The 18,872-nt window shown below is 35.8% G+C and overlaps 1 protein-coding gene across 3 annotated transcripts in view; it reads right to left on the bottom strand.

Moving 5' to 3' along the window:
* RABGAP1L (RAB GTPase activating protein 1 like) overlaps positions 1 to 18,872 on the bottom strand; it is a 713,371-nt gene that overhangs the window by 571,324 nt on the left and 123,175 nt on the right. For all 3 annotated transcript variants that reach the window (XR_005836374.1, XM_040636233.1, XM_008696595.2), the window contains 2 exons: positions 16,619 to 16,721; positions 13,001 to 13,167 (listed from right to left, as the gene is read on the bottom strand). Coding sequence is in view for 2 of the 3 variants with exons in the window: in XM_040636233.1 (XP_040492167.1) it covers positions 13,001 to 13,167; positions 16,619 to 16,721 (270 nt within the window). In the remaining variant the exon portion in view is untranslated. The remainder of the gene's footprint in view (positions 1 to 13,000; positions 13,168 to 16,618; positions 16,722 to 18,872) is intronic.

Raw genomic sequence — 18,872 nt, 5'->3', positions numbered from 1 at the left:
ATACTTTGGATGTATACCCAGCATCTCTTTTGTCCCCAGTTGCACAAGGGCTGTGATGACATTTTTGCCTCCCATTCAACCCTCAGTCAACTGCAGTCAGACTTCCGCCCCACTACTTCTCTGAAAGGGTCTAAAATCACTGTCTCTTTTTTTTAAAAGATTTTATATATTTGACAGAGAGAGAGAACACGCAGCAGGCAGAGAGAGAGGGAGAAGCAGGCTTCCCACTGAGCAGAAGCCTGACATGGGGCTTGATCCCAAGACCCTGGGATCATGACCTGAGCCAAAGGAAAATACTTATAACCGACTGAGCCACCCGGGTCCCCCTTAGATCACTGTCTCTCATTTGCCCATCAGCTTCCTGGTTAACCTCCTTGCAGAACTGATGCTGCAGGCATTCTCTCCTCCTGGAAACGATTTCCTTCCTTGCCTTTCTTGGCCTCATGCTCTTGTGATTTCATCCCTCTATCTGTGCTTATCCTTCTAGATTTACTTGGGTCAATCCTCTTCTACCAGTCTTTCAAATATCTATTTCCCAAGCGCTCCACTCCTCATTCAACACTTGGGATCTGGGTGATTTCATCTACTCCTATTCACAATTCCCAAGTATTAACCACTTTTAGAATCTTTACTTCCCAAGGTTAGAATACAAATATCCAACTGACTCCTAACCTGGGAGCCCCACAGGAACATTAAATTCAGCCAGCATATCTGAAACTACACCGGCTTTCCTCAAGAGTCTTATAACTTTTTTCCTTGGAACTCTATCTTCATCAAGAGGATCAACAACCACCCAGTCACTTAGAAGTAATCCTAGCCTGGGGCACCCAGGTGGCTCAGTCCGTTAAGCATCCAACTCTTCTTGATTTTGGCTCAGGTCAGGATTGAGCCCTGCATGGGGCTCCAAGCTCAGCATGGAGTCTCCTTGAGATCCTCTCTCCCTTCCCCAACTCACATACACGCTCACCTGCTCTCTTTCTCTCAATAAATAAATAAATAAAATCTTTAAAAAAAAAATAAAGTAATCCTAGCCTCCTTATTTTCCCTCAACTTCACATCAAACCAAACACCGAATCTTAGTGTCTTTATTAATGCCTCTCTAGTTCCTCTATTCTACAATCCCCACTGCCACTGCCTACATTTAGGCCATCCTAGTCTACTCACTTCATATCTACTGCCTCCGGTATCAACATCCTTTTCACTGTTGTCAGAGTGACCTTCCTCAATTACAAATCTAGTGTCATTCACAGCTTTTAAAATCCTCCCAACCTGAGGAAAGTCTCCAAATACCTAAGCATGATAATGACTACCTATTTAGAGTAATTATCCGCCATGTCCATTGATGCTTCCACATTATCTAATTTTTCTAAATATCTTGAGCATACCACCTTGCATCAGTTTTATGAATTTACTCAACTATTTTCTCTGAATGAAATGCCCTTCTCTGCTTTGTTATAGCCAAAAGCCTGATCTTTCTTACCACAGTTACTCATTTATGGATTGACTTATTCACTTACTTTTGGCTGAAAGGACTCTGCCCAAAGAGAATACAGACTAGATAGAAGCAAGTAATCAATTAGCATTAATAATAACAATAGCTAATATTTATTATTTGTCAGATGACAAGCACTGTTCCAAAGGGCTATACATGAATTCTTATTTATTCATCACAACAATTATGATATTGTGATATAATAAGACATATATTTCTGGTCTTCATACTGGCTCCTAAGAATGATTCATGGCTATAAAGGTGAAAGAAACATCTTTTGTCATAATATTTGGGTTTTGTCATATGGAAAGAGCCCAGATGTCCATCAAAGGATGGATAAAGAAAATGGGGGGGGGGGGTATATGTAAAATGGAAAATTACTCAGCCATGAAAAAGAATGAAATCTTGCCATTTGCAATGACATGGATGGAAATAGAGGGTATTATACTAAGTGAAATAAGTCAGTCAGAGAAAGACAAATAGCATATGATTTCACTCATATGTGGAATTCAAGAAACAAAACAGATGAACATAGGGGAAGGAAAGGAAAAATAAGATGAAAACTGAGAGGGAGGCGAACCATAAGAGATGCTGAACCCTAGAAAACAAACTGAGAGTTGCTGGAGGGGAGGTGTGTGGGGCAAGGGATAACTGGGTGATGGGCATTAAGGAGGGCACTTGATATAATGAGCACTAGGTGTTATATGCAACTGATGAATCATTAAATTCTACCTGTGAAACTAATTAAAAAATTTCTTTAAATATTTGGTTTTTGTCCCCATTTTCTGTAATAGCTCCAGCGCAATAAAGGTAAAAGGAGTATCTTTTCCTAACACACCCCTTTCAACCACACTGGACTTTATATTAATGAGGTGACTTTTGGAAAGCCCCTACAGACCAGGGGGAGGAAAGGGCTGGATGTGATCAACAGTGTAATTAGAGGGTCCCAACTTTCAAACCCACTCCCCAACCTCCAAGGGGGAGAAAAGGGCTGATCAGTGAATTAATCACTAATGGTCAATGATTTAATCAATCATGCCTATATAACAGAGCCTCCATAAAAATCCACAAATAAAGGGATTCAAAAAGCTTCTGGATTGGTGAACACATGGAGGTGCTGGAATGGTGGAGTGCCTGGAGAGGGCATGGAAGCTCCACAGTCCACAGCCCTTTCCCCATCCCTTGCCCTAGGCCTCTCTTCCATTCGGCTGTTCCTGAGTTGTATTCTTTTATAATAAAATAATAATGTAAGTAACCTGTTTTTCTTGAGTTCTGTAAGCCATTCTAGCAAATTATCAAATCTGAGGAGGGGGGTTATGGGAACCTCCAATTTACAGCCACTTAGTCAAAAGCCAATATGTCAAACTGGACTTAAAACTGGTGTCTGAAATTGGGGGTAGGGAGACTGAGCCCTTAACCTTTGGGGTCTGTGCTAACTCCGGGTAGTGTCATAACTGAATTTTAGGACAGTCAGTTGGTATCCACAGAGTTGGACGACTTACTGATATGGGAAAACACCCACCCATCTGTTGTTAGAAGTGATGTGTTGTGAATCATAATAAAGGAAAACAGAGTTTTCTTTTAACAACTCTATGAGGTGGTATAAAAAAAACCTCCACATTTCAGAGATAAGGAGTAACTTGCCTAAGGTTAAACATCTAGGAAATGGTAAGCTGAGATACAACCCCAGGAAGACTAAGTTCAGTCCAACGTGTGATTGGTGAACATGACTCCTACACTTTGCATATACTTCTAGAGTTGCATGTATTACCTAGTGGTATAATATTCTTACCACCACATTCTTACTCCTTAAAGACAGAGAACATATGTTATCCATTCATGTATCCCCAACATCTAGCATAATGCCTATTACATTGCAGCACTAAATAAATGTTTAATAAACTAAACTAAGCACTGAAAATCATTTTTTTAAGATTTTATTTATTTATTGGACAGAAAGAGACACAGAGAGAGAGGGAACACCAGCAGGGGGAGTGGGAGAGGGAGAAGCAGGCTTCCAGCTGAGCAGGGAGCCTGATATGGGGCTCGATCCCAGGACCCTTAACGACTGAGCCACCCAGGTGCCCTAAAAATCATTTCTAAAATGAGTCCTGGCATCTCAGAAAAACTATAAAATAAGCTATACAGGCCTTTGGCCCTCTCTCCTCAATTTACTAACACTTCACACATCGCGGAGAAATGTCCTCTTGACTTCCTAATCTCGTCTTCTAATAAAATCTAGCCTAAGGGAAGAGTCTTATTAAACTCATTAATAATGAGGAAAATATGACTGGTAAAAGTTATTGAGGTCTATTTCCTGGGAATACTGGCATTTTAACAGGTAGCAAAGCTTTAAAGCAGAGGAATAGCATCAAATATAAAACACCAGATGTTCATTAGTATTAGAAAGGCTTTTGGAGCAGGCATCTTTTAGGCAGGCAGTTTCCAAATGAGTCCATATAAGCAGTGTGCTCTTCCCAGATCAGCAACAAACATCACTTCATTTCAGCAGCTAAGAGCCTATTTTCTTAGAGGGGTAAATTGCACTGCCCATGTTTCAAATGTTACAAGTCCTTAGCTCTTATTTATAAGCTCTTCACATATAATACTAATGCAATTAGTGATGTCAACAGTCAAAGAGGATGCAAGTAAAGAAGACAAGTTGAAATGAAATATAACAAAAATGACTGGAACTCATACAGAAAAGTTTTCACAGAAAAAAAAAAAACCAATTTTAGTGTTATGAGTAGCGTATTTTCCCTTTCTCAGAAACATTTCACGAGGATCAGTTTTAGGGCCAAACTTCTTAGGTATAATTCCTTATCTACCAACTAATAACCTTCCTGTGCCTAAATGCTTATCTGAAAAATGACAATAATAATGGCACCTACACCTCAATGGTTGTACTGAGGTTACATATGTTAATCCTTTTAAAATGCTTAGAACAGCATACTGCACGTAGTAATATAGTTGCTATCACCACTACTGCTTATAGTAATAGTCACGGAAGTTGTTGTTACTTCCAACAAGAATGGAGAAATCTCATTGAATGTATGGAGAACTGAGTAGACTTGACAGAAAACCCCTTTCATAGTACTTAACATAAGTGACATTTATAGAATACTCAACAACTGCAGAATACACATTCCTTATAAGTACTCTTGGAACATTTACCAAGATGGACCATATACTAATTCATAAAGTAAGTTTAAACAACTTAAAAGGATTCCAATGACACAGACTATGTTCTCTGATTAAAATGAAACAAAATTAGAAATCAGTGGCAGAAAGATACCTGGAAAAGTCACAAATATTTGGAAATTAAGCAATACACTTCTAAACCCCCTATACATAACAAAAGCAATACAAGATGTGGAAAATATTTCAAATCAAATGAACACACAAAATATCAAGTCTTATGAGTGCAGCTAACGCAGTAGTTACAGGTAAAGTTATAACCTGAAAAATGAAAAGGCATCAGAAAAATTTTTTAATCAGTGATCTAATCTTCACATGAAGAAACTAGAAAAAGAAAAACAAGTTAAATCCAAAGCAGGAGGGGGGAAAAAAAAGAAACGACAAAGAAAACAAAAGGAATCAACAGAAAACAGAGAAACAACAGAGAAACAACAAATCAAAATCTGATTTTTTAAGGAAGAATGTCAATAAAATTAATAAACCTCCAGCTAGGCTAATTTAAAAAAGAAGAGAGAATATATAAATTACCACTACCAGAAATAAAAGCAGATCCTACAAATCCTAATGACATTAAAAAGAAAATAAGACAATATTTTAAGCAATAAATATCCTTGATTAAACTGAAAATTTCTTGAAAGATATAAATCACCAACTCAAGAAGAAACAAAAACCATAATAAACAGAATAACACAGTATCTACCAAAGAAATTAAACTGATAACTAAAAGCCTTCCCACAAAGTAAATTATAGGCCCATATGGTTTCACTGGTGAATTCTATCTAACATTTAAGAAAAAAACAGTATAATCTTAAATTCTTCAAGCAAATAGAAAATACAAATTCCAACTCATTTTCTGAGAACATTACATTAATACCAAAACCTGATCGAGACATTACAAAAAAAACTACAGACCAATATTCCTCATGAAAATAGACATAAAAATCACTAACAAAATATTACTAATTCAAATCTAGCTTATATATAAAAAGAAAATTATCAAGAAGAATATATTAAAAGAGTACCACATGGTATTAGGATAAGTGGGGCTTATCCCAAAGAATGCAAAGTTAGCTTAACATTCAAAAAATTCGTGTCATTCAGCACAATAATGGTGGAAAAAAAGGAACCACTTCAATATATGCACACAAAAAATATTTCATAAAACCCACTGTTCATGGGGGAAAAAACACTCAGCAAGGCAAGAAAACGAAATTAAAGCGCTCAGATTGGGAAGGAAGATATAAACTGTCTTTATACATTGATGACATTATTGTGCATACAAAAAACACTCTGGAATTTATAAAAACTAATAAATGAACTTAGCAAGGTTGCAGGAAATAAGGTCAATATACAAAAAGCAATGTTCATATTCTAGCAATGAACAATCAAAAATTTAAATTTTACAAAATACACCTTTTAGTCACATAAAAATATTAAAATACTTGGAGATAAATGTAACAAAATATGAATAAAACCCATATACTAAAAGTGACATAACACTGCTGAGAGGAATTAAAGAAAAGCTATATAGCTTGTGATATGCCATGTCCACTGACTGGAAGGCTTGATACTGGTTTTTTTTTTTAAGTTTTTATTTTTAATCACCTGGTTCTCAACATGACAACCGCATTCCTTAATCCCCAACACATATTTCATCCATCCCCTCACCCACCTTCCCTATGGAAACCATCAGTTTGCTCTCTAGAGTTAAGAGTCTGTTTCTCATTTGTCTCTCTCTTTTCTCTTTGTTCATTTGTTAGGCTTCTTAAATTCCACATATAAGTGAAATCACATGGTATTTGTCCTGGACTTATTTCACTTAGCATTACACTCTCTAGCTTCATCCATGTTGTTGCAAATGGCAAGATTTCATTCTATTTTATGGCTGAATAATATTCCATTGTATACATACCACCTCTTCTTTATCCACTCCTTAACTGATGGATACTTGGGCTGCTTCCATATCTTGGCTATTGCAAATAATTCTGCTAAAAACATACGGGTGCACGTATCCCCTTGAATTAGTGTTTTTGTATTCTTTGGGTAAATACCCAGTAGTGCGATTGCTGGATCATAGGGTAGTTCTAACTTTTTGAAGAACCTCAACACTGTTTTCCACAGTGGCTGCAAAGTCTGGATTCCCACCAACAGTGTAACAGGGTTCCTTCTTCTTCACGTCTTTGTCAACACTCGTTTCTTGTGTTGTTGATTTTAGCCATTCTGACAGGTGTGAGGTGGTATTCATTGTAGTATGGATTTGCATTTCATTGATGATAAATGATGATGAGCATCTTTTATGTGTATGTTGACCATCTGTATGTCTTCTTTGGAAAAATGTTCATGTCTTCTGCACATTTTTTAATTGGATTATTTGTTTTCTGGGGGTGAGTTATATCAGTTCTTCATATATTTTGGATACTAATCCTTTAGAAGACATGTCTTTGCAAATATCTTCTTTCATTCCACAGGCTGCCTTTTAGTTTCATTGATTGTTTCCTTCACTGTGAAGAAGCTTTTTATTTTGATGCAGTCCCAATAGTTCATTTTTGCTTTTGCTTCCCTTGCCTCAGGGACCTAGCTAGAAAAAAGCGGCTATAGCCGATGTCAGAGACATTACTGCCTGTGTTCTCTCTAGGATTTTGTATGGTTTCAGGTCTCACATTAAGGTATTTAATCCATTTTTTATTTATTTTTCTGTATGGTGTGAGGAAGTGCTCCAGTTTCATTCTTTCACACGTTGCTGTCCATTTTCCCAGCATCATTTGCTGAAAAGATTGTCTTTTTCCCATTGGATATTCTTTCTGCTTTGTCAAAGATTAACTGACCTGCAAATGTGGGTCCATTTCTGGGTTCTCTATTCTGTTCCAGTGATCTATGTTTCTGTTTTTGTGCCAGTACTATACTATCTTGATCACCACAGTTTTGTAATGTAACTTGAAGTCTAGAACTTGATGCCTACAGCTATGCTTTTCTTTTTCAAGACTGATTTGCCTACTTAAGGTCTTCTGTGATTCCATACAAATTTTAGGATTGTTTGTTCTAGTTCTGTGAAAAATGCTGGTGGTACTTTGATAGGGATTGTGTTAAATATATAGACTGCTTTGGATAGTACAAACATTTTAACAATCTTTGTTCTTCCAATCCCTGAGTATGGAATGTCTTCCCTTTTCTTTGTGTCATCTTCAATTTCTTTCATCAGTGGTTTACAGTTTGCAGAGTATAGGTCTTTCACCTCTTTCGTTAGGTTTATTCCTAGGTAACATTATTTTTGGTGCAATTTGTAAATGGGATAGTTTTCTTAATTTCTCTTTCTGCTGTTTCATTATTGGTGTACGGAAATGCTAGAGATTTCTGTACGTTGATTTTGTATCCTGTGACTTTACCAAATTCATTTATCAGTTTTAGCAGTTTTTTGGTGGAGTCTTGAAGGTTTTCTATGTAGAGTATCATGTCATCAGCAAATAGTGAAAATTTTACTTCTTCCTTACTGATTTGGATGCCTTTTCTTTCTTTTTATTGTATGATTGCTGTGGCTATGACTTCCAATACTATGTTGAATAAAACTGGTGAGAGTGGACATTTTTGTCTTGTTCCTGACCTTAAAGACTCTCACTTTTTCCCCATTAAGGATGATATTAGCTGTGGGCTTTTCATATATGGAAAAGGCTGGATATTGTTAAGATACCAAGTCTTTCCAAAGTGATATACAGATATAAGGCAATTCTAATCAAAATCAGGGCAGACACTTTTCTACAAACTGACAAACTAAAGCTAAAATTCAGATGAAAATGCACAAAATGTGAAAGAGACAAAACAACTTGGAAAAACATCAGAAATCTTACAACACCAGACTTTAAAATTTACTAAAAAGTTACAGTGGTCAAGACTGTGTGGTATTCGTACAAAAACAGACCTGAAGATCAATGGAACAGGATACAGAGTCCAGGAAACAGACCTACAAATCAATGGTCAATTAATTTGGGGCAAAGGTTAACAGCTAATTCAGTAGATAAAAGACAGTCTTCTCAACAAATGATAATAGAACTGGATATCCACGTGAGAAAGATGTGGGAAGAGGACCTCAAGCTTTACTTCGTGCCATACATAAAAATTAACTCAAAATGGATCATAGGCTTAAAACTATAAAACTCTAGAAGAAAATGTAAGAGAGAGCATCTTCACAACCTTAAGGCAGAGATTTCCTAGATGTGACACAAAACGCACAAACAATAAAATATTGATAAATACAGCCATCAAAATTAAAAACTTCAGCTCTTCAAAACTCATTGTTAAGTAAAAAGGCAAGCCACTGTTGGGGGAGGGAATATTTGGAATAAGTGTATCTGACAAAAGACATATTCAGAATATATAAAGAACTCTTACAACTCAATAAGACAAACAAAATATGGGCAAAAAATCTGAATATTTTATAACGAAAATACATAAATGAACAATAAGCACAAGAAGCTCAAAATCATTATGTGAAATGCAAATTAACACGGAAATGAGTCACATCTACACATCCATAAGAACAGCAAAAATTTAAAAGACTAATAATACTAAGTGTTGGCAAGGATGAGGAGAAATTGGAATACACATACATTGCCAGAGTGAAATAAAGTGAGCAAGCACTTCAGAAAAGTTTGGCTGTTTCTTATGAAGTATACACTTACCATATGACACAGCAATTCCACTTCTAGTTATCTATCCATGATAAATGAAAACCTATGTCCACACAAAGACATGTACATAGCAGCTTTAACCATACTAGCCAAAAACTGGAAACAACTCAAATTCCCAAGAGAGCAACAGCTAACCAACTTGTGGTATATCCTTAGGAAGGTCTATCGTGTCACAATAAAAAGGAATGAGTTACACAACATGGATGAATCTCAAAAACACTGTTCTATGAAAGAAGCCTTACACAAGAGTACAAACCATACTATTTCAGTTACATGACACTGTAGAAAAGACAATTCTAATGTCTAATGACAGAAAGAAGATTACTGCTTGTCTGAGGCTGAGCCTGGGGAGGAACGGCTGGGATGGCACAATGGAACTTTTCAGAGTGATAGAAATGTTGTCTATCTTAATTTTAATGGTGGTTATTCAAGTGTATAAATCTGTCCAACTCATCAAAATACACAACTAAAATGGGTATACTGTACTGTGTGCTAATTATACCTCAACAAAGCTGATTTAGAAAAAACTCTTACCATGGACTACGAAGCCTCATGTGATAGGGACCTAGCTTCTTCTCATCATCACCTACTGCTGTCCCCCTCTTCTGTGTTCCCTAGTCTTTCCAGCTCTCTGGGCATTTGCAGACACTCTTCCCTACTTTAATTGAATTCTACTCCTGTCAGGCCTCAGGTCGAAGGGCTGTGTCTGGGAAATTTTCCCACAGCCCCTAGATTCAGTCCCCTTCCTCCATGCTCTCTTCACACCTGTGAGTGGAAAATGAAGTGAAAATGCCATTTGATCCTGAATGAACACTAGTCTAAGTCATACTTTCCATACATCCCTTAGCCTACAGATAAACTCCTGCTGTATTTGAGAGCAGAAAAATGACGTTTAATTTGGGTATAGGGAATCCCATCTGGTTTATCATCCCCCAGGAATCTGATCTAATCCTGTTTGAGTAGAGGACTAGTTCTGGGGTTATTCAGCAAATCCAGTCCTCCCAGAATCCTTTATTGGCCTGGAAGCAGAGTTTCTAAGGTAACCTGGACCTGCGTTAAATGCTCACCTAATTCCTTCTTTCTACCAATGTTGTCTAGTCTAGATTAACATCTCCAAATTATTATCAATAGCCACAAACCAACCCGTCTCTGAAATACTGAAAGAAACTAGTTTAGCCTTACAGCAGCATAGTGTGACTCCCAGTAAGGAGTTATAGTCTCAGCTCTTGCAATAATTATCCATATAAATTTTAATAATTCATTTAACTTCTCTAGATTTCCATTTTCTCCTTCTCATTATTTCTGCTCAGGGCAGGTACGTCTTCAGTCTCCATAGCTTTCCACACTTTTTCTTGAACAAGATTATACCACTGAAGTTAGAAACCATCTCCTTCACATTTGATATTCATTCTAATCAGCCTCACAGTGCACCTGTAATGAGTTCCTGATGTACGCCAAGTGTTGAATCACTACGCTGTACACCTGAAACTAATATTGCACTGTATGTTAACTAGCAGGAATTTAAATAAAAACTTTTAAAAAACCATACCTGCGTGGTCATGATATATAATTATCCATTTTATAAATTGCTGAATCTTGTTTGCAAATATTTTGTTTAGGAATCTACATCTGAGTTCATGTGAAAGAGATTACTGTGGTTTTTTCCATTTTGTAGTTTCTTTGTCAGGTTTTCATGTCAATTTGTTTTCTGGCCTGATAAAATGTGTTTAGGGAGTATTCCTTCCTTCTCTATTCTCAGGGGAAGCCTGTGTAGCTTGGTATATGCATGTATGTGTGCGTGTATGTTCACACGTCTCTGTGTCTGTGTGTTTGTGTATTTCATAAGTGTGTAGGTGTTTGGAGGCATTCAGACAGAGTTCACTTTGTGGGAAATATTTTAATTGCATATTCAACATATTTTATACATATGGCAATTCAGATTTTCTATTTATTCCCATGTCCATCATTTTGATAAACTGTATTTTTGAGGATTTTGTCCATTTCATCTACATTTTCTAATATTGTGGCATAAAATTGTTCACAATAAAAATAAACATAAAAATTAAATCAGTCTCACATTTAGTAGAGCTGAATACAAGTAAATCTGATTTAATCTTAATTCAACATGAAATGACCTTGTGCAGTATTTTTAATGTTTTATTACTTGCTACTCAACTCAACATCAGTAGTTTTTAAAATATGAAAATACATTTAATTATAAAAATCTAATACATATACTCTTGAAATGTATATAAGTATATAAATCTTAGTACTCTTGTTTGTGTAGATTTAACTTACATAACCTAGATGTGCGCACGCACGTAGATACAGATATAGATCTATAGATATGGGAAGATACATAGATAGATATGGGAAGATATACAGAGAGACAGATATGGGAAGAAGCCAACTTTTATCAGGTCTCAAGGAGGAAGAATACACATCATAATTTATTAATGGTCACTGGGAAGAATGATAACCACTTTCTATATAGAGCCTTTATTTGCTCTTACACAACTCTGAATAATCCTTCAGCTCAAAATGACAAGTGAATTCTTTGATAGTTAAAACAATTAAGCTAAAAGCAAAGAAAAGAAGGCAGGGAGGGAGGAAAATATTCCATACTAAAATATGAAAAGATACTCAGGAGGCTAAAAATTTTGAATACTGTTCATATAATCTTGATTTGAATATGCTACAAAAAAAGGAAATAATCCAAATAGTAATAAAAGTTGTGTCAAATCACCACTCTAATAAAATTTCATGAAAGACAAAAAAGTAATTTCAGAGTATGTATTATATGAGGCCTAACTGAGCAATGACAAGTTTTTTTTTTTATATGAAAATGAGTAAGCGGCTTCTTTATTTGTTCACTGTGCTGATACTTGCTTTTATCACATTACATTTCACATACTACAATCTATGAAGCAGCAAGCATTATTAAATTTGGGAAATGGCAGTACTAAGTAGTATATAACGGATTTCCATTATTCAAATAGAGCATTTTACCCTCATTTCACAAAATAGACACTACTAGAATTCGAATTATTTTTCACTGTTACCTTCTTCCTTCACTACAAAACAAAAATCATGTATTTTACCTACTAACATTGCCTAATTTAGGGATGTCATAGAAACTCCACTTTCATTAATTTTGTATCAAAATAATTTTATGATCTTACTGAGAGGTCACACCATGTATTCATATAATAATTTGGTAGAAATAACTATGACAATTAATCCCAGGTATTACTTGGAAATTTTTTTCATTGTAACTTTATAAAGATATGCTATTTCTGGGCCCTGTCTTTTTGGTTCTAAATAATTATATATAAAAGAATGTTTTATATATATAAATCAGTATTTCTATTAAGCATGTGGATACGTCACAGATACACAGTATAAGTTTCTAGTGAAAAAGTACGAAACTATTGCACGAGCTGGGTTTTTTTTTAATTTACATAACCTAGATGTAGATTTTTCAAATATTCTACTGGTTGAGTATATCACTTCATTACTTGAAAAACTTTTATCACTTTTTATCACTACTTAAGAAATTATCTTGGTGTTAAAAAAGAATAGGAAAAATACATATAGGTTATTATAGGCAAAGAACAAAAGGTCCTACCTGTTTCAACCTCATGAAGAAAGTCTCTGTGAAAGTCTTCCTGCTGAAATACCAGAATCGCTCGTTCGCAGGGTACACGCGGACAACCGTCTCCAGAAGAAAGCGCACAGGCTCCACCACCTCTGTGACGACCATATCCACTGCCACAGTCATGTACACTCGTTTATCTGCGGTAGGAACTTCCTGTATGTTATGCTGGCTTTATTGTTAACTTGATTATTCAAGAAAACAAAGTTTTCCCACTTAATGAAAAAAATAAGGTTCATGATACCGTCTATGTTTAATTTTAAATGTTGTATTGTCATTTTGATTAAATAGGTAAACCACGTTTTCCAAATATGTTTCTCAATACTCATGATCCTATCTAAATCAATTGTCAAAATCTCCTCTGACACCTTACTTTTTCCTTCCCCAAATCAGGTCCTTAATATAAAAAATAAGGTAAAATTTTCAAAATGTCTTTTACACTAAAACTATCTTTCAAATTTCTCAGGAAACCCCTAGAAATTCACAAAGATTTGCCCTTTCATATTATAAAAGGAGACAAGAAATTATTCACTTTGGTGAGCTGCATGCTAAGGACTGTCAAATCAGAAGAGATGCTCACCCTTTACTGTTAAATTTGTACAGGAAAATGTTATTTTAAATGAATATTTCAATGCTGTATGATTTAAGGGAAGTCCCTGGAGATCTGTCAGTATCCTCACTGTCCCCTCATTATATGTTCAGGAAAATCACTAAGGCTCTGATGAAATAGTTCTGTACAATTACAGATCTATATCAGAGCCCTGGCAAGTAGTTTTAGGCAACAGTATAGTGTTATCAGTCAAAATTTCAGTTATTTAAAATGTTTACTTGGCCACAGCCTTCCTTTAATATGAATCTAGAATCTTCTAGGCTAGTGTCTATTGGTTTTCTTTAGTTTCACTATGATAGGCTGAAATATGGGTTTTATTTTATTTATCTTGCTTGAGATTCGGCAGGTTTTTTTCTTTTTCTTTTTTTTTTTTTTTTTTCTTAAGTAGGATCCATGTCCAACATGGGGCTTGAACTCTAGACCCTGAGAATAAGAGTCTCATGCACTACTGACTGAGTCAGCCAGGCACCCCTCATTGGGTTTTCCAATCTATGGTTTGGCTAATCCATAGTGTCATTTCTTTGTTACTTCTGAAATATTTTTAAAATTCACTTTGTCCAGCATTTTTAGTTCTCAGTTAAAGTTCAAATAACCAAGCCCATCATTAGAAGAAACCTTGAACAATGTTTTTTAAAAGTATTATACAACGTTTATACAAATCAACTATACTTCTATTAATATCAAATTCAACAAAAAAAATTATTACATTCTTACTAAATAAATTCTACCTGCCAATTCAAGAAAAACAAGGATTCTCTAGGCACTGTACTTGCCCTGGCAGTCCAAGGGGAGTACTGTCAAAGTATAAGAGACAGTAACACAAAACGTAAAATAGAATACACAACTTGGTGGTATAGTGAAAAAATTCAAGACATTTCATCTCCAGAGCTTCAACTTATTCTGTAAAAAATATCAAACTCTCATTCATGAATCCTCTGAGTAATATATAATCTCAAGGATATTATTTAGAAGTTTTAGAAATCGGGTCAGTATTTTTTGTCCCATATGAAATAATTTAAAATTTAAAATACATTAGCTTTTGGATAAGAATATTTTTTTAAGACTTACTTAAATTTGAGAGAGAGAGCACATGCACACATGTGCACACACGAGGGGGAGGAGAGGCAAAGGGAGAAAATCCCAAGCACACTCCCCCTGAGTTTGGAGCCACACACAGGCTTGATCTCATGACCCATGAGACGATCATGATCTCAGCAGAAACCAAGAGCTAGTCGCCCAACCAACTGAGCCACCCAGGCGCCCCAAGAATATTATTTTAAGGGGCGCCTGGGTGGCTCAGTCAGTTAAGCATCTGCCTTCAGCTCAGGTCATTGATCTCAGGGTCCTGGGACTGAGTCCCACATCAGGCTCCCTGCTCAACGGGGAGTCTGCTTCTCCTTCTCCCTCTGCCTGCCTCTCTGCCTACTTGTGCTCTCTTTCTGTCAAATAAATAAAATCTTCTTAAAAATATATTATTTTAATATAGTATTACATTAAGTTCATTTTAATAGAAGAAATGAACTTTAAAATACATTATCCTTTAATACAAGACCAAATAGGAGTGCCTGGGTGGCTCAGCTGGTTAAGTGTCTGCCTTCAGCCCAGGTCATAATCTCAGGGTCCTCGAATCAATCCCCTCATTGGGCTTTCCACGCAGCGGAGAGACTGCTTCTCCCTCTCCCTCTGCCCTCCCCATCCCCCATCATGTGCTCACTCATTCTCTTTTCCCAAATAAATAAAGAAAAAGAAAAAATAGAAGACCAAATATGTATTAAAAAACAAAATTAAACCGAACTATGTGTTACATTAAAAATAGATAAAAATTGCTTTTTAGCTTACTATTTGAAGTTCCTATATTTTATTCTTCAAAATTATCAACTGGCTTATTTTTCCCATTTTCATGTTTACTTTCTGAATGATTATAAGACAGAAGGTCTTTACAAGCCTGTCTCCAGAATTTACAACTGTGGGTGTAAAAATTATTTATCCCTAATACATGAAAGGCTATATAATCATCATTATTTTTCTCTCTTTTTAGCCCTCATTGTGAAATAAATAGATGCATGATCAAATGCACGCAATTTATGGAACTGGTATACACTCTTGTTAAGGAAATTTATTAATTACTATTTAATGCTCATTAATATATTTCCATATCAGTATTCACTAATGCTCTTGTCTTTAACCAAAAATCTACTGTGGGTATAAAGTAACTAATATTAGATGAAAGATCAAACCTACTGATCCATTATTTTCTCAATAATTATTGGTTGAATCACAGTAAAGCATTTAGTATAACGTAACTTTAGTTGTAACTCATGAGGTAAAAATTTAAATTTTAGTTTAAGGACAGATGACAGAGGGATAAAAATCATAGACAATTAGCAGATATCTGGCTAAAGTAGGAATAAAAATAAACACAATAGGAAGAATGACAAATGTACTATTTGCCACTCATAAATTTATCTGTTTAACACTAGACATGTCACACAAAATGAAAAAGTAAACAACTAGGAAAAAGTGTTTACCACAAATAAAATTCTGAATATACATTACTAAGATCCCAAAGGTCAAAAGATTGGAACAATTAAAAAATGAAAAAATATAAGTAACCTACAATGAGGAAAAAAGAGTTAGAATAGTTATCAAAGATATGCAAAATTCCAGAATTTGCTTTCACCATTTCTTTCATACTCTTCCATCACTACCCCCAAGTAAAATAACTCTGTGATAGCATATGAAACACAAATCCCAAATACCTTCTACATAATCTAATAAAACTAATTCACATGTCTTTGGGGAAGATTCTTTTGAGTAGTAGAGGTTTTCCCCATAAATGCATAAAGTATTAAAAAAAAACTTTAAAATCTAAATAACTTCATTTTAAATAAGCACAAGAATTCTAAAAACCACAGCAAAATAACATTGACCATAATGTAAAATTTAAAGTAAATAATAATGAATACTGTGAGAAAATTTACCTTTTGGGGTTTCTTCATTAAGTGCCAGAAATATTGGTACATTGGGGTTCCACATGCCAGTAATAACATAAGCCCTCCCATCATAGCTCTTTCCCATGGATTCCTGTAGAAGTTCAGACAAAAATCACTGGGAATATAAACTTCAAGAAAATCACCATTTTAAATTATATCTTACTTTAAGCTTGGACTTACAATCAAATGGGATTTTTTTTTTTTTTTTTGGTAAAATTTTTGTCACCCTACAAAAGCATGTCTTTCAATATTAAATTCTCCTACAGGTTTCTTCAGAGTTTCTATTTAGAGGCAATACCTCTTGGATTAAAAGGAGGTATACCTTTATATGCTGACTCACAAAAACATAATATTGGTATGAAGTTACATTTGACGTTATCTCAGGTTGCTTGTCAAAATTTCACATACCTAAGCATACAAGTGTGTCCAGTTTCTATTAAAACTATAGCATAGATATCAATGAAGATATTTTAACTGAATGAATAGCTAAACAAAGGAAAAGCGGTTAGTATTTTTCTTTCAATGCTCTAATTTATAATATATTCTTAAAATATTAATTTACTTTATCACAACACCTCTCAAAGTTGAAACTTTTCTATTATCTATTATCACATATTTGTATACTTTCTTACGATCAGTAATCACCGCTAGGAGACAAAGGTTTGTAATCAACACCCAAGTTGATTAACTGTCTCCCTTTTACCTTTTTACTTGCTCCCTCCTTCCCTTCTGTCCTTCTCCCCTTCTTTATCTCCTCCACCCCTTAAGATGTCCACCGAGAGCTCTCCTGACTCTCACTGAAGTAGCAAGCAGCTCCTATAGTGAAAGGAGGATCCCATAAAGCTGTGTGTATGTATGTGCACGGGACGGGATGGGAAGGGGGTAGTATTCAGAGGTGTTCCCACGGGAGAACAGCACAGCATACAAGTATGTGCGTGTGCAAAAGAGTATTATCCACAGTACTTTACATTTTCTGTAGCCATTTCCTCATATTATGAAGAGAGAGTGCTGAAAGGGTCAGACAAAAACAAAGAGAAAAACTTTTTTTTCAGTTTTATCCCCACTCAGATGCTTCTCTGAAACCCTACAAAATTATTTCAGTCATTTGGTAATTACAGTGTATATTTTCCTAGTGTATTGGTGGTATTTCACCACTCGAACTGGCAGCCTGAGTATAGGAACCCTGAGTTCTGGAGATAAAATACATTCAAGGCCACGTAAAGGAAACTCACACAACACTTTCACCACATTCATATATTCATCTTCATTCTCTGTCTCCATCTCTCTCTCCATCCCTTCCTCTCTCCCTCCCTATGCCTATCCTTTCTACCTTCTCATTAGAATCCCATTCAGAACAAGAATGGGCATCTGACCTCCCAAAAAACCCAATCCATTCCTGGAAAAAGCTGTGTTGTGCTTGAGTCCAAAAAGATGAGCTAATCCAATCAAAATATTTCTTTCAATTGACAAATACCAAGGAAAGTGGGCAGTTAGCAGTGGAGCTGAAAGATTTTAATAAGAAATCGGGCCCTGACAGGCCACACATCAAACGAAGTGATAAGGTAATGGAAATTATAAAGTAGGAAAGAATATATAAAAACAGCAGAGTATTAGGAAACTGCTAAGTGGTAAGACAGAAATGGAGAAAACAAACAAAAATTTCGTTAAAAATAATCATGCAGTCCAAACACACAGGCAGATACTGGGAGGCAGGAAGGAGGGAGCAAGAGTGAGGAACAGGGAGAGAAGGGCAGAGAAAAAGCAGGGAGGAAGAGAGGAGGATAAGGCGGAAAAGATGAGAGAAGGAGAAAGAGGAGACAGAAGGAAGGAAAGAGGCAGAGACGGGGAAGGAGGTACAGAAAGAGACGGGGGCAAGCACCAGAGGCCTGGGGGCAGGGGCAGCCATGGAAAAAGAACAGGAGCCCAAGCTAAAAAGAGGCTCAAAGAACGAGTGAGCCCATGGGGGGAGGTGAGGCAGACAGAAGAGTCTAGATAGCAGAGACCTTGGGTATGATTTCATGAAGATCAATAACCTCTTCTGTCTCTAAGGTGCTCTAAATGGATCTTTGTTCCTTATAACCAAAATAGCCTAATTCAACAACCATAGCTTTAGGTCTTTGCAGTCCTCACAATACACCACCACAGTAATACTGTCTTATACATCAAAAGCCCTCAATAAAAGTTTCTCCTCATCAAGTATGGCATTTCTGTTATTGAACTAGACATTTCCACCATACAGCCT

This window comes from Ursus maritimus, unplaced genomic scaffold, assembly GCF_017311325.1.
Source record: "Ursus maritimus isolate PB19 unplaced genomic scaffold, ASM1731132v1 scaffold_2, whole genome shotgun sequence".
Taxonomy (NCBI): Eukaryota; Metazoa; Chordata; class Mammalia; order Carnivora; family Ursidae; genus Ursus; species Ursus maritimus.
Note: the sequence above shows the minus strand (reverse complement) of the source record. Positions and strands in the feature narration are given on the sequence as shown.